At 38.5% G+C, this 15,112-nt stretch overlaps 1 protein-coding gene across 1 annotated transcript in view; it reads right to left on the bottom strand.

Moving 5' to 3' along the window:
* PDSS2 (decaprenyl diphosphate synthase subunit 2) overlaps positions 1–15,112 on the bottom strand; it is a 210,322-nt gene that overhangs the window by 126,482 nt on the left and 68,728 nt on the right. Inside the window, exon 2 of the mRNA XM_019735068.3 lies at positions 1,751–1,885. Coding sequence (XP_019590627.2) covers positions 1,751–1,885 — 135 coding nt within the window. The remainder of the gene's footprint in view (positions 1–1,750; positions 1,886–15,112) is intronic.

The following is a 15,112-nucleotide window of genomic DNA, read 5'->3' as shown; positions in this document are numbered from 1 at the left end:
ATGACCCAATAAAACAGGGTCAAAATCAGCAGACTGAAAACCAAGGGAGTTCCTAACAGGAAACAGAGATACATGGGATACAGCGTGATGTGAGGTCTGTTTGCTTTCCAGGGAGTAACAGGCTATTGGTATTCATTATAGATCCTTGTGTGTTTTCTCTAATTATTGCAACTAAACTCATTCAAGAGCTTTCTACAAAATTTACGAGGGAAAGTTTTGAGCTCTAATTCAAACAAGTTGGGGGAAAGGTGAAGATGTATTAAAGGTTGGCCAAGTTGCTGTCAATTCAGAAGTTTTGCAAAGACATACTTACAAGAAGACTTTTTTTTGGTATATGAGTTTAATGGATTGTCTAATCTACAACCGAAATAAATTCTTTGAATCAGACTAGAAAATCAGAAGGGAATCAAGAAAAAAAACCCAACAACAACACATGAGATTTGGAAGGAAGAGAACTATAATTAGAGCCTCAATTTTTCTCAATTGCCAGTCAGGTCACTTTGAAAAAGTCTCAAGATTTTTGAATCTCTGTTTTCTCAAGAGTAGAATAAATATCTTAACTCTTACCTACAGAATTATTGTAAGGCTCAATGGGATAACTGGCATAAAAATGATCAGTAAACTACAAAGCACTAAACAACTAATTTCAGAGTGAGTAGGAACTGAAAACGATCCCAAGATACCTCTTCTAGTGAAGATACTTGTATGGATAAATGGTAAAAGGTCTGCAAAAATTATCCTGGCTGGAGGATGGGTCACTTGTAGCCACAACAGTAATACTTTTGCTTGCTTATTAATGAGGGAGGACCACTGGACTTCATAGCTGGTATGCAACAGCCATCTCTAAATATTACAGAAGACAAAAAACATTTATGGATAAGACCACTAGAAATAAAAAAGAAATCCAAGATGTGGATTGATTTTTAAAGTATTTCAATAAGATATATTAGTTGTAAGTCAAAGTTTCTAGAAATGCTTCTTGTGAGGAAAGTTTCCTTGTCACTCATGTTTTTAGGGTAGTTTTAATTTCACAGCCCAAAGTCCACCTGCAGACTGTTACTTCCATAGAGGCTTTTAACACAGTGCCAAGCACATTACTAAGATTAAATTAAGGTATTGCTGATATTGTTACTAAAAATATGCAGTGATTTTTTTAAAAAACAAAAATGAAAATTTGAAGTTTGTTTTATATGCAACAAAAATGACTAACATACAATCATAAATTTATTTTTTTAGTCTAAATGTGGGAGGGGTAAAAATTTATTTCAGTAACTTCAGTAAAAACCTCCTCATCATAAAAATAAGCAAAATAAAATATATGATATAGCATTGCAGTAGACTATTTCTGCTAAAATGGTAGTTGCATCATTACTTTACAACTAGCTATCATTTTGAGTAGGTTTAAAAATAAAAAATCCTGGACTAAGTGACACAGAGGTCTCTACAGAGCTACAATGATACCATGACGAAGGAGGAAGGGTAGTGATGAATAGAAAAACTTAAATGCCCAGGGGAGAAAGGCAAGTATTCGACAGGAATGCATGGGTAAATTTACCAGAGTTATGCCTGGAGCAGCCAAGACTATCAGATTTGTTAAGAACAATAAAATTCCATATTTTTAAACCTTACAAAATATTTTAATCTATCTTTGAACAGAAAATGATGAAGAACTAAAAAGTGATTTCTACTCCCATTGTTCAGTAAAAGAAAACACAATTTAGAGAGCAATGTCAAAAGGGTAATTTCTTACCACGAATAGATCCCGCTGACCATGTCATAGTTCTGACAGGAAGCATTCACGCTGCTGGGCCCAGCAGCTTTAGAAATAAGTAGCACCACCAAGCCCCTCAGCTGGAGGTTGTTCCGGCTGTCCTGTACAAGCCCCCTGCCAACAAGAAAGAAGAAGATCAATGTACCCTCAGAAGATCAGTCAGATCAAGTTAGCAAATTGTTGCAAATACCCCCATACTTCCAAAATCAGACAATGGAACTTGGAAAGAAAGAGGATTGGGGGAAGAAAGAGGTAATAGGAGTGAGCAATGAGTTCAGCAAACAACTAGAGAAACCCAGGCCTCAAACTGTTAGGCTTGATGATCTGGCTTCCTCCCCATTCTGGGTTTTCCCACTGTCTATACCCGGCCTCGAAATATTAACTATTGGGTCGGATAACAAGAGGAACCTATAGTTTTAAACTGCCCGTGGTAATTGACAGCCACTGAAACACAAACTGTATGGCTCGGATGAAGAGCTATTATTTGGTGATGGTGGTAAGGGGTGTGATAAAAAGTGATTTCTGTCTTCTCAGGTAGAGAAGAAGCTCAGAATGAAAGGATTACACTTAATGCAAATGACTTAAAAATTCATGTGAAAAGTAAAATGGAAATGAATGCCATGAGCAAGGATCTTGCCATTTCCTATTATTTATACAAAGCATTATCATTCTGGACAACAATAAGGCTTTACTTAGAATGTCATATTTTTTTGCTATTAAAGATTGAACTTTTGTAATTTCTACTATAACTAAGGCCTGGAATACTTTCCAGGAATACATTGGTGTTTTGTTTTTTTCCTTAAGTACTACAAATGTCTGTCCTACAAAAACTAAATGGCATCATTTAAAAAAAGAAAGAAAACAACTGACAATATATTACAATAAATATTTAGAACACTGTTCACAAGCACTAATCAAATAGATATTATAGTATACATAATATACAAATATAATTCTTGAATGTGGTGAAAAACATTAAAAATTTGTATTATAATACTGCATTGAATTAATAAGGCTCCCTTGGTGAATTTTGAACAAAGAATCAGTTGAAATTAATTAAGTAAATTATGCCAAAATTCATGAGTTGGTCCATTTCTTAAGAAAAATCTTTACTCCTCATGCCTCCAAACAGAAATCGTACCCTTTCATTAGTTTCAAAGCAGATATCTTCAGGCTCTCTGCAAAGTAAAAGTTAAATCTCAATCTAGTAAGTGATCTGCAGCAAGTTAGAGGGCTTAATGAGTTTGAAAAAGAAGCTCTAATTCCCTAGGAAAGGAAGTTAAATTACGGTAATTCAGCTATACCACGGCAGGAAAAAATAATCATCAGCAATGTCCAAAGTTTTTTATTATCACGTGACAATCTACTTAAATCCTATAGACCTGAACCACAGGGAGGCTGGGAAGCATCCAATTTTAGAAGAAGAAAATGTGAAATGGGAGCTCTTTCTAATGTTTTTTGCTTTAAACTACAAATTTTAACTCATGCTACTAGATCCTTATTTATGTATTACCTAAGGTGAATCTTAATTCTTCTATTCTTGTATAATAATATTAAAGAGGTCTGAATAGGCTCTTAATTCTAGAAAGGGAAAAGAGGAAGGTGTGTGTGTGTGTGTGTGTGTGTGTGTGTGTGTGTTTTGGGGGGTGAGCCTGGTTAGGGATGAAGGCTACGACGACACCGTAAGACATCTAAGAGGCTAACCTTGGACAATTCTGACCAAGTCAGGCTGTTGAAATAGCCCTGTCAACACCTTCTTCTAACTTCTCAGCTATGAAACCTCTCACAGGTGACACACACAAACTAACAACCACAGCAGCAGCCGCAGCAGCAAACACTTATGTAGTACTGTATATATGCCAGGAACTGTTCTAAGCATTTTACTATATATTAACTAAATTAATTCAAAACAACTCTAAGAGGGAGGTACCACAATTATCCTGATTTTACAGATGGAGAGAATGAGGCACACAGAGATCAAGCAACTTGCCCAAGGTACCAGAGCTGGTAGGCGTTGGAGCCTTGATGGAGCCTTGATAGAGCCAGGATTTGAACCCAGGCCAACTCACTCTAGAGTCTACATACACTGTTAACTGTTATGCTGTAGTGACTCTCCATCGGCTTCATCTCATGCACAAAACTTTTGCTAAGTCAAACTAGAACAGTGCTGCTTTAGAACCAGGTTTGAAAAACCTGCCATTCACTAGTTGTGTGAATCAGACGGTCACCTTTTCTATAAAATGAGATTAATAATGTCTATTTTCCATAGTCGCTGTATGAAAGAGACAGCGTGAAGTATATAACAGTGTGGAAGTGAGCAGAAAATAATTACATTCTCCTCCCTTATTACTTTTTTGCCCTCTATTTTTTTCTCAACTCCTATTTTCCCTTTCGTCTACTCTGTTTCTCCCTCTCTCAGTCTTCCACAGTGCACCAGCATATATGATCTCCTATAGCCATTTCCTTTTCTACCTCCCCAAATAACAAATGTTAAGGAATTCTTTGCACTACTCCCTGACACCAAACACCATATATCATTAAAACACTTGCCACTTTCAGGATGCATTACTGCGACGATCAGGGAAAGAAACTGTAGTGGACTGGTTAACAGAAATCACTAGAGCAGTCAGAAAAGCACACCTTCTATCCATTAATTTTCATGTAAGACAGTAGTTAACAACATGGTGAATAAATTAACAGCTTGAGTAAATTATATAATTGTTTCTAAAACACCACTCCTCTAAATTCACTTCATTAACACCCTTAAAAAATAGTACTTAGATAAACCGATAATGTCCACGGCTCACAAATTAGCTCACAACCAAGAGAGAACGATAAACGTTGCTCCTGAGCATAAAAAGAAACCCCAGGGTTCTAAATGTACAGCGATAATGTTTTCTGTACTCCAGGTCACACCTTCCCTGGAACACTGACTGATTCTCAGCGCAGTGCCTCTCTATGGAGGGACATCAAGAAGCTGGAGCAATGTCCAGGAGATGGTGAGATCCTATCCTGCCACACGCTTGTCTGGAACCAACCAACAAACAATGGATGCTGGCTTGGAGAACGGTAAAGTGGGCGTTCTCCCATTTGTTCAGTCAGAAATATAGTGCATGCTTACTACATGTCAGGCATCGTGCTCAACAGGGGATGGCATGATGGTGAACCCTGGTGAGCGGGGTCTCCTTTATGAGGACAACATAGCCTGGATTAACGATCATAATAAAATGTGGCATGAGCTACTTTGGGGGATGAACAAGAGCTGTGAGAGGACAGAGAAGGGGCAACTAAAATAAGTGGGGGTGAGAAGAAGTGAAAGAGACTTCCCTGAGACCCAAAGGCTGAGGAAGAAGTAACCAGGGGACCTGAAGTGGGGAGGGGAAAAGGGGAGGGAAGCGTTCTAAAGAAGAAACAATATATGTGTGAAGGTTTGGAAGAAAGACGGGAGGACACAGCTATTTCCAAAAGCAATACAGCAGGAGCACAGTGTGTGAAGGGAAGAGTTGGGCGAGCTAAAGCTAAAGGGTACATGATGGTTGTCTATTAACTTGAAAGGGCTTCACATGGAGGTTGATACACCTAGTATTACTTTAGAGCCTGACACTAATGGACAGAAAACATAGCAGGCCAATTTTGGAGCTACATGAAGAAAACAGGGCAGCCTCTGTTGATGCTGAGTCCCTCATTCACAGAGGTGTTCAAGAAGCTTCCGAGCCTCTGACAGCACATTAGAGAGGAGCCTGGACACTCGGACATCTGAGGGTTTTTTTTTTATCACTCTATGATTCTCTATGACCTCACCTGACTACATGTAGTTATCTAATATTCTACACTGTGTGTAACAGGTATAAAAATTGGAATGCTCCTTTATTGTCATCAAAATGTCATGAGTAAAAGCAATATTTAGTATCTTGTCGTCTTTATCACAAAAGTGCCACAGAATAGTGTTCTTTTTAACGAATACAAACAAAAATGCATCATTCACTCTCTCAACTAATGCAGACGGAACACCTTCCGTGCGTCAGGTACTGTGCTGGGTACAAATGCGATGGGGAGCAAAACCAGGCACAGAGCTTGTGGTGCTCACAACCAAGTGGAAGAGCCTGGTAAAAATGAAAGAATCACAGAGGTTTCCTTGGGAAGTGATGACTGAGTTGATATCCAAAGGGAGAACAGATACAGAAGAGGGATGTGAGGAGAGAACAGGTAAGGGCGTGTATCCCCAGCACAAGAACGAGCATATACAAGGCTAAGAGCACTGTACGAAAGGAGACTAGAAGCAGACAGGGTACAGACCACAGAGGTCAAACAGGCCTTGATAAGAGGTTAACTCTTTACCCAAGGAGCAATGTGAAGCCACTGTACTATTTTAATAAGCAGCTGGTGACATAATCAGATATTTTGAAAAACAAACCAAAAAACCAAAAAATCCTGTATTGTCCATGGAAAAACGACTTGGATAGAGCGGGAGGAGGAAAACAAAGTGGGTATGAGGAGACCAGTGAGGAGACATTTGCGGTAGTCAATGAAATATATGGGGTAGCGTGGTGGACAAAGTAGAGATGGACCAAATCTAAAATAGTATTTCAATTCAATTTGAATAGATGTTGGATACTATGGAGTCCTGGAAAATTAGCTCAAAATGGATACATCACTAGTTTTAAATAATATCATCCTGAAAAGTCTGTAAGTTGAATTTTGGGGGGAAAACACTTGGTTCCTCCAAAATTCTCCTTTAGATCTAAAATAGATGAACAGTAAACACTAAACTTTGTGCAACCTAGTTTTTTATACCCATCTCACATTACGGTTTCTATGGCAAACTGTAGTCCTCACTGCAATATCATATCCTTCCACAACTACCATGTTTCCCTGAAAATAAGACCTAGCCAGACCATCAGCCCTATTGTGTCTTTTGGAGCAAGCATTAATATGAGACCTGGTAGTTATTATATTATATTTATTATATTATATTATATTATATTATATTATATTATATTATATTATATTGACCGGTATTATGTTATATTATATTATATTAGATCCGGTATTATATTATATTATACTGGGTCTTATAGTAAAATAAGACTGGGTCTTATATTAAATTTTGCTCCAAAAGATGCATTAGAGCTGATGGTCCGGCTAGGTCTTATTTTTTGGGAAACATAGTATTAGCTAATTTATTTTCCTTAACCCAATCCAGAAGTATTTCAAATCCTCAAACCACAGCTATGGTACATTTCCACATATCCTCTCCCATTCTATTTCTTCAACATATATGTATTAAGCATGAGCGATATACAAACAAATAAGATGTAATAAAAGAGCTGTAACAGTAGGTTTAAAAAATGGTTAAATTGAATAATATGAGGAACTAGAGTTAACAAAACATTATCAGTACACAGAGGAAGAAAAAAATTGTTTCTTGTTAGAGGTGCCCCTCACAGGAGAGGTAGCTTTCAGACCGACCCTTAAAAGATGGTCAAATTTCCCTGAGCAGAGAGCGGGGGTGGGAGTGAGATGGGGTTAGAAGGATGGAAAGAAGAGCACCTTAGGAGAAAGAAATAGTTGTTCAGTGATGAGAAAGTGGAAGAACAGGGAGAAGGTTCAGGAGCGGTGGGGCTACCCATTTGGGCAATGTGTGAAGGTGAACAAGCCCAGAAAAACAGAATGAAAAGCCTCAAAAGTCAGGTATGGAGTTGAGACTTTACCTTCCAGGCAATCTGCAGGCAAGGACGATTTGTCAGCAAAGGAGTAAAGTGATTAGAGCTAAAGACTGAAACAGGTACTCAGGGCTTAATACTGTTACTCTGACAGTGGTGTGTTGGGTGCCGTGAGGAGAGGGAAGATTAGTTAGGAGTAGCTTCTTCCAATAGTCCAGGTGGGAGATAACGAGGGCCTACATTAGAGTAGTGGCAGCAGGGATGGAAAAGAAAAGCTGAAGGATGGCAAAAGCATGAAGGGGGAACAGGATCGTCTGGCCACCTGACTACATGAGGGAGACACTGGAAAGGGATCAGAAAGCAAAGGAAAGGGCTGAATTTAACATTCGAACGTTTCCTGGAGGTGACGATGCTAGCATTAGCAGGGATTGTAAAGAAGAAGGCAAACGAATGGAGAATCAATGAGTTCAGTTTTGGACATGTTAACTCTGAATGCAAGAAGGATTCCAGATGGAGATGCCCAGCAGGCAGCTGGAAAGGCTGTGGGTATAGATTTGGGAAGCATCTTATAGAGGTGGTGGCTGAAGCAGTAGGAATTGATGGATGAGCTTTTGAGGAAAGATAAGAGAGAAAAGAAGGGAAGGGAAGAGAAAAGGAACCCTGGAGAATCCCTGTCCTTAGGGGAAGGATGAGTAACCAATAGGAAGGAACACAGTATGTCCACAGCAAATAAAAGGGGTCTCCGCAGACATCCAGAAAGAAAAGTGAACACACATGCACAATAGAGGCAAAGAACTGTAACAGGGCAGTGTACAGAAACCAGTGTCAGTAGTTGCCCCTTCCATGGGCTCTTATGGTCCTTATTATAAACCTCTAGTTTGGCACTGAAAACGCTGATAATAAAAGTGAAAACAACTACAATACAGACAACAACTACAACCTACTCTAATGCCAGGCATGTGCTGTTTTACATGCATATGCTCTAATTCTCACAAAACCCATGCAAGGTAACTGGTAAATCTCTTTACAGATGAGGAAAATAAGTGAGAAGGCTTAGAAAAGTTAAATCATTACTCGTCACACGAATAAATGGAAGTGCCGAGATTTAGACATAATTTGGGCTCCAACGCGCAGGCTCACTATGCTGTTGGCTTTGCTATTGAATGATCTGCTCATAGGGCCTCACTCCCAAGGCTGTGAGAACCTTACGGACACTCAGGCTTAGTCATCTTTGGACGCCCTGCGCCCAGCAAAGGAACTAACGTAGAATAGATCTCCAAAAGCAAAAAGACAGAAATGAGAGGTGAGAGAACACATAGCTTCAAGGGGTAGACCAGCAGACTCTCTGTCTGATGCATCCCACGCAAACACACTATTCCCAGCTTTCCTCATCTCTCCTGTTCCCGATTTGCTACATTCAACCCTCCAGCTCTGAAGTCCTGAGTCCTTTTTCCTAAATCAGAGTGGATTCTTTACAAGTGACAGCCACACAGGAGAAAATCCCCCAACATTCTAAAAAGCACACTGAGATTTATTTCAATGCTATATTGAAAAGTTACTGCATGTAAGAATTATGCTAGATTAAAGGAGCTACTCCTTAAGTTTTAAATCAAGAAAACTCAGTAATTGGAGTATTTGTGTATTTTGTTTCTTCACTTGGGAGAACTGACTCATTCACTGCTGCATCAGTGCCCGGGACAGAAGCTATCCTCACTTTGAGCAGAAAGTGGGGGTAGTTCCAGGTAAAGAGCTGAGGGAGGATGGCAGAAATGGGGCATGAGAGAAGACTTTTCAGATTTATACTCGAGTTCAGAATTCTAACTTATGCCAGTGACCCAAACCACAATCTTTTGGTAAATGTATAATCATATATTAAGGAAACAATTTACCGCTTTCAAGAGACCATCACTCTTGAGTCACCTCAAAGCACCTCAAGTAAAACTGAATGGAAAAGAATCAACACGGCCCAGATGCTCACGAGGGGAGGAACTCCCTCCAAAGCTAACACCTCTGGAGGTACAGAGTGTGTTTTACTCTTTCTTTTTACCCCACTTTTAAAGTATCCAATTCTAATAAGTCAATCCAGAAAATGTAAGCATAAAAGATGGGTGATAAATCTAACATACATGAGGTGGGTTGACCGATAAGATTCCTAATAAAGCTTGTGACTGTAATCCCTGGTTAAATTTTTAAAAAATTTATATACAGACAACTGAAACAAAAGATTTGACTACAATGTGCACAGTTTTTGCCCCAAATCATAGGAATATTCTGATCTTTTCTTTTTTTAATGCTGACTGCAACATGCTACATTGATTTTGTGACCCAGTAATGAGTAATGACCTGCAGTTTTTTGAAAAATGTTTTTAATCATGTGATAAATTAAGTATGTGATAAATTGAGTCAAAAGAACTGGAAGTATGATGTAAAATTAATTATACAGAAACAGAATTATCACTATTTCAAAATAGAAAATCTATTTATACACTAGAACAAATTTAGTGTTGCAACAGAGCATTAAATTTTTTAATGACATGGGGAAATACTTAAAATATTAAATGAAAGATGGGAGAATACAAAACTGTATATATAATATGACCTCTCAATTGTGTTTCAATATATGCATATATAGGCATATAAATAAGACCAAAGACAAAAACTGAAAATAAATATGGCAAAACATTAACATTTTAAATCTGGGTGTCATCATATAGGCATTCAATATACAAAGTGTCCTTATATTTTTCTGTGTGTTTAAAATATTTTGTTTAAAAAAAAAAGAAAAGAAAGGAACAAGATAGGAAGAAAATACTCCCAAATGATAACAAGTGCCAATCAGTGGATTTATAGATTAAGGGTGATTCATTTTCTAAACTGTGTAAGAGCACAGATCTCTTTGTAAGTCTGGAGAAAAAATACTGTATTTTAAAAAATAACAATATTTTAAGAAGGCAGAAGACTTACTATATTATAGCTGTGTTTCTCACTTAAAGAAAAAATTTAACCCACATTTAGTGAACCCCAGAGTACTACGTCAGGTGCCTTTTGGGTTTTCATATTTTACCTTTAATTGTCTAAGATTTAGACAAAAGCCAACGTTTAAATAGTATCAAAGAAGTGATGTTAAATATATCTATATAATTAGCAATTCAATGACAGTGATATTACTCAGTTGTAAAAGAAAAAAAAATTAACACTCATGGAAATTGTTTTAAGGCCCTATCATTTGAGGAAGACTAAAAATAGTCTGCATGTCACAGATTTTTATATAAAATTAGCAGAAAAACTGGAGGTTAATTTCCATTGACAAAGTGACCCAAATTGTATTATTCCTGCCATATCTATCCTGAGACTAAACTGCCCCAGACTGGAGACAACTTTAGGGCCTGAAGTGGCCAGCCGTTAGAATCTGGGAGCTGTATCAGCTATTGACATGGCTCAAGGGCCACACGCACATCCCACCCGAATTAAATCCCCGAGGGACGACAGCAGGGCCAAGGAACTGCCTCGCCAAAGCCCTCCCAAAGCTGCACTTAGATTTGATTGGCATGTGGCAGAAGTCGGGCGCTGGGAAGAAGGAAGGGAAAGAGAAAGTAGGATGGGGGTGGGGCATACAGGTTGTTGAGCAGGGAAATCAAGCAGGAGCTTTTCAGAAATGGTTACTGAACACCAGTTGTTTAATGAAATATGATTGGAATAAAAAAGAAGTATAAAATAATGCCATGATTGATCAAGTTTGCAGCAAGATGTAGGCTGGTCACCTTAGAATTAAACATACCACCAGAAAAACAAAAACAAAACCACAAAGATTTCCCCACTCAAATGGTAACTTAAGATTTATTTTAAAATACTAATATAGTCAAACAGGACCACTTAAAAATATGTTGGTCACACGGAAAACTCTGTTAAAATGATCTCATAGAACAATTTTTACATACAGACCCCTTTTGTTCACATAAAGAAAAAAATCCATTTAGTGTTGAAGCAAAGGGGTAGAAAAATGGAGTGCTGGAACACAGGCATCATTACACGACACAGACACACGAGACTCACACCACCACTCAAGCAGGGGCACTGGCTAAGAGCTAAAGCACCGTGAATTACACCTCCCACTACCACAGTCCGTCTGTGCAGGAATAAATCAACCAAACAGGAATGAGTGCTCCCTTAATGCTCACTGCTTTTCCCAACTCGCGATTCCGATTTCAATAGACAGCCACTCAAATGTGAGAGAAATGCTCTCAGATTAATCTATAATTCCATCGTCTTACTGGGCTAGTATACAAGCATGGTCTTATCAAAAAGAATTTATTTAGTACTTTACATATCAGTCCTACTAGCTAATAAAGGTGGTTCAACTGTGCAAAATTTAGAGTATTTGCATGGGAACAAGTTGGAAAAGACAAAATGGTAGGAGGCCATTCCATTGGCTTTTACATAACATATTATTAAGAGGCTAAAGCCAAATGTAAAAGATACAATAGCAGATGGGAGAAGTCAGTAAAAATAAGCAAGTTGGGGAAAAAAATGACGAAACACTTTACTGAGAAACAGATAATAATCTCAAGGGCAGATTGGGGTGGGGGTGAACAAGTAGCAAAGTGAAATACATCATGGATTTTAGCAGGAGGAATGAGTTCTAAAAAAATGAATGGAAAAACAACCAAAATCTAAAAGTATATTATTACAACATGATATTTCAGAAATCAAGTGCAAAATTTTTAGGAAAATCTCATTTATTTCTCCGAAATCAACAATGAAATCAAGGCACAGGAGATCAAAGCACAGGAGAATTAGAAGTAACAGGTGGCAGGCACAAACTGCTTGTGTTCATCTTTCACAGAAAGAATTTCCACCACAGAAAAAAATCCCGTGATTGGCTGCCTAAATTAAAACCTATTAGCTCTCACAGTTGCAAATACTGCCACCCAAATAACATTAAGACCTTATAGGTATTTAAAATAGCCACCAACAAAGGTAGTAAAGGGAAGATTGCTATGATAGTGACATCTCTCAAATGATGTGTCAATGGAAAAACATGATTCGATTTTTTAGTTTCATTTGCATGGTATTAATAGGATGGCACCAACTGAACGAAGAGAGAGATGCTTGGAATACATTACACACAGGTTATTCTAGCCAATTTAATCCTCTGAGAACAATAATACTTGCTCTATGCTAGCAAGTCAAAGAGTCTGGGAAGAAATCCCTCATTTACCAATTGCCAGCAAGCTACCTGGAGGCAGACTGTCGCATGCACCCTCGTGTGTCCCCAAGCCTCACAGGTGCCCGTTCATCTAACCTGATCATCCTCCTGCGAGGCGGTGGTTTTCCTCATTTTATTGACGAGGCTCACAGGGACGGCTTGTTTTCTTCAGATCAAAGATTATCACTTACATACACATATTTGCATTCATTTATTGTGTCTATTATTTGTCTTCCGGGACTAGAATGTAAGCATGTTACATCATATTTACATCAGTTGCATCTCCAGGGCTTAGAATAGTGCCTGGCACACACACATACTCAATAAATACTTGCTGAATGAATAAGGTAAACTGCCCCACAGTATGTAGCCAATAAATGGGGTTCGACTCAGATGTCTGCCTCCAAAGTCCATAGTCACCTAGCCTAGAGAGATAACAATCACAGCAGCATTAAAACACAGAGAGGAAAACAGAATGATGGCTTAGAATTAGTGCTTACAGAGCACCTCACAGGCAAGAGGTGTGAAAACATTTTTAAAGTTCATTTCTCCCAAGCACCTCAACACTTCTGGTGCTCTGAGGGCTGGACAAGCAGTTGGGTGCAGCCTTTTCCTTACTCGCAAATTCAACAAGACCCTGGCAGCACAGAGCCAGAGGATTCTCGGTCCATTAAACACAGTGCCAGGGTAAGTCCTGAATAGCCCATTCACACAGAGGCTGAGCAAAGTCCGTGCTGCAGTGAAAGTCCTGTCCAGGTTAAAAACCACAACTGAAAAACAACAACAAAAACCTTCAGGCTGCAGGAGTAGCCAGGGTCTACCCGACAGCCAAGGAGTCTTCCAGTGAAATGAGGCTCTTCACACCCAGCTTGTGGCATATGGCCCCAGGCCCTTACGGTGGTTTGGGACAGGGGATCCTCTAAAATAGTCCACAAAATTGTAACTTTTAGGAGGAGAATACATTTTGCATCCTTCTTTACTGAAAACCTTGGGTCCTTTCCTTGAAATCTGGCAGAATGTGAATTTCTCCACAGACATAGTTGATTGAAGGGCCACTTAATTAAAAGAAACAATTTATATACATTCTATCTTTTTATTTCTAGGAACACACTACAATGAGACAAGAAATTTATGTTGGAGACTTTTTGTTCCCATCCTAATAGCTATATTTTCTTTCTAATTCATGCTAAATTTATTTGTTTTTTAAAGGTAACAAAGAGTAAAGGACAGCACTGCAGCTCTAAAATGCTGGGAGATGCTGATGCTGTGGTCACCACTAGTCTCTGCTTCCTGAGGGTGACATTTCTCCCAGCCCGTTTTCCTTCCTGAAAAATTGGGGGGCATAGGCTGAAAATGATAGCCTTCATTTCACTAGAAATAAGAAAAGTAATGAAATAAGTCAGAGATTCTCCCCTCCCCCCAAAAAAGGCAATGCAATTGACCGACATCTATTTGCCTATCCTTTTGACTGACATTTTTTGGGCAAGGCGCTGGTCAATGAGAGTGGGAGGGAAGGGAGCAAGCTTCCATTTTTACAGCATGTACCGTGAGCTATGCATTTTACATGTACTCAACAACTCTATGAAGTAGGTACTGCAGTTAGATCCATTTCACAGGTGAGAAAGCTGACGCTTAGCGATAACTTAGTTTCTTGTCCAAGGTCAAAAGTACGTACCTTGTTTTCTTATTTCGAAAATAAGACCAGGTTTTATATTAATTTTTGCTCCAAAAGATGCATTTAGGTCTTATGTTCAGGGGATGTCATCCTGAAATATCATGCTAGGGACTTATTTTTGGGGAAACACGGTAGGCAAGTCAGAATTCAAAACTGGGGCTGCTTGACTCCAAAGCTGCTTCCTTAATTACAGGTTTTTTCATTGAAGTTCTCTGGTTTCTGGGGACCAATAATGCTAAGACAGGGGCATGGCTCCAAGGTGAAAAGGTAGATGGAATTTAGGAGCAAAACAAACAAGCTAGGTTTTGTTTCTTGTTGGTACAAGGCTAAAGAGCCTTTAAACAATCACCAGAAAATCAAGCTAAAATAAAACAGCTACTGTTAGTTTTTAAACTCTGTAACTACCCAAATAAAAAAAAAATTAACGTCTACGTTTCTAATATTTCCATGTGCTGACCTGCAGCCCAATGTTTATTTCCTGTTTCTAAACTGAAATGTTTCCCTCAGTACAAAGGTCACTTTATCACAATAAAGAATAGTCCAAGATTTTAAACTGCTCATCAAGACACTACAGACCCAATCGCGGCCATTTTATCCTAGAAAAGTAAAAGTAATAAACCCAAATGACAAGTAATATCTACTGCATGCACTACTGTTAGCACTTTGTTTGTATTTACTCACTTAAACATCACACAAGATTGTAAGGTACCTTTTTTAAAAATTACTTTTTTACTAGTTTCAGGTGTACAAAACAACATTAGACATTTACACCCCTCATAAAGTGATAACCCCTCCAG

This window comes from Rhinolophus sinicus, chromosome 2 (genome assembly GCF_057876585.1).
Source record: "Rhinolophus sinicus isolate RSI-liver-muscle chromosome 2, RSI-T2T, whole genome shotgun sequence".
NCBI lineage: Eukaryota > Metazoa > Chordata > Mammalia > Chiroptera > Rhinolophidae > Rhinolophus > Rhinolophus sinicus.
Note: the sequence above shows the minus strand (reverse complement) of the source record. Positions and strands in the feature narration are given on the sequence as shown.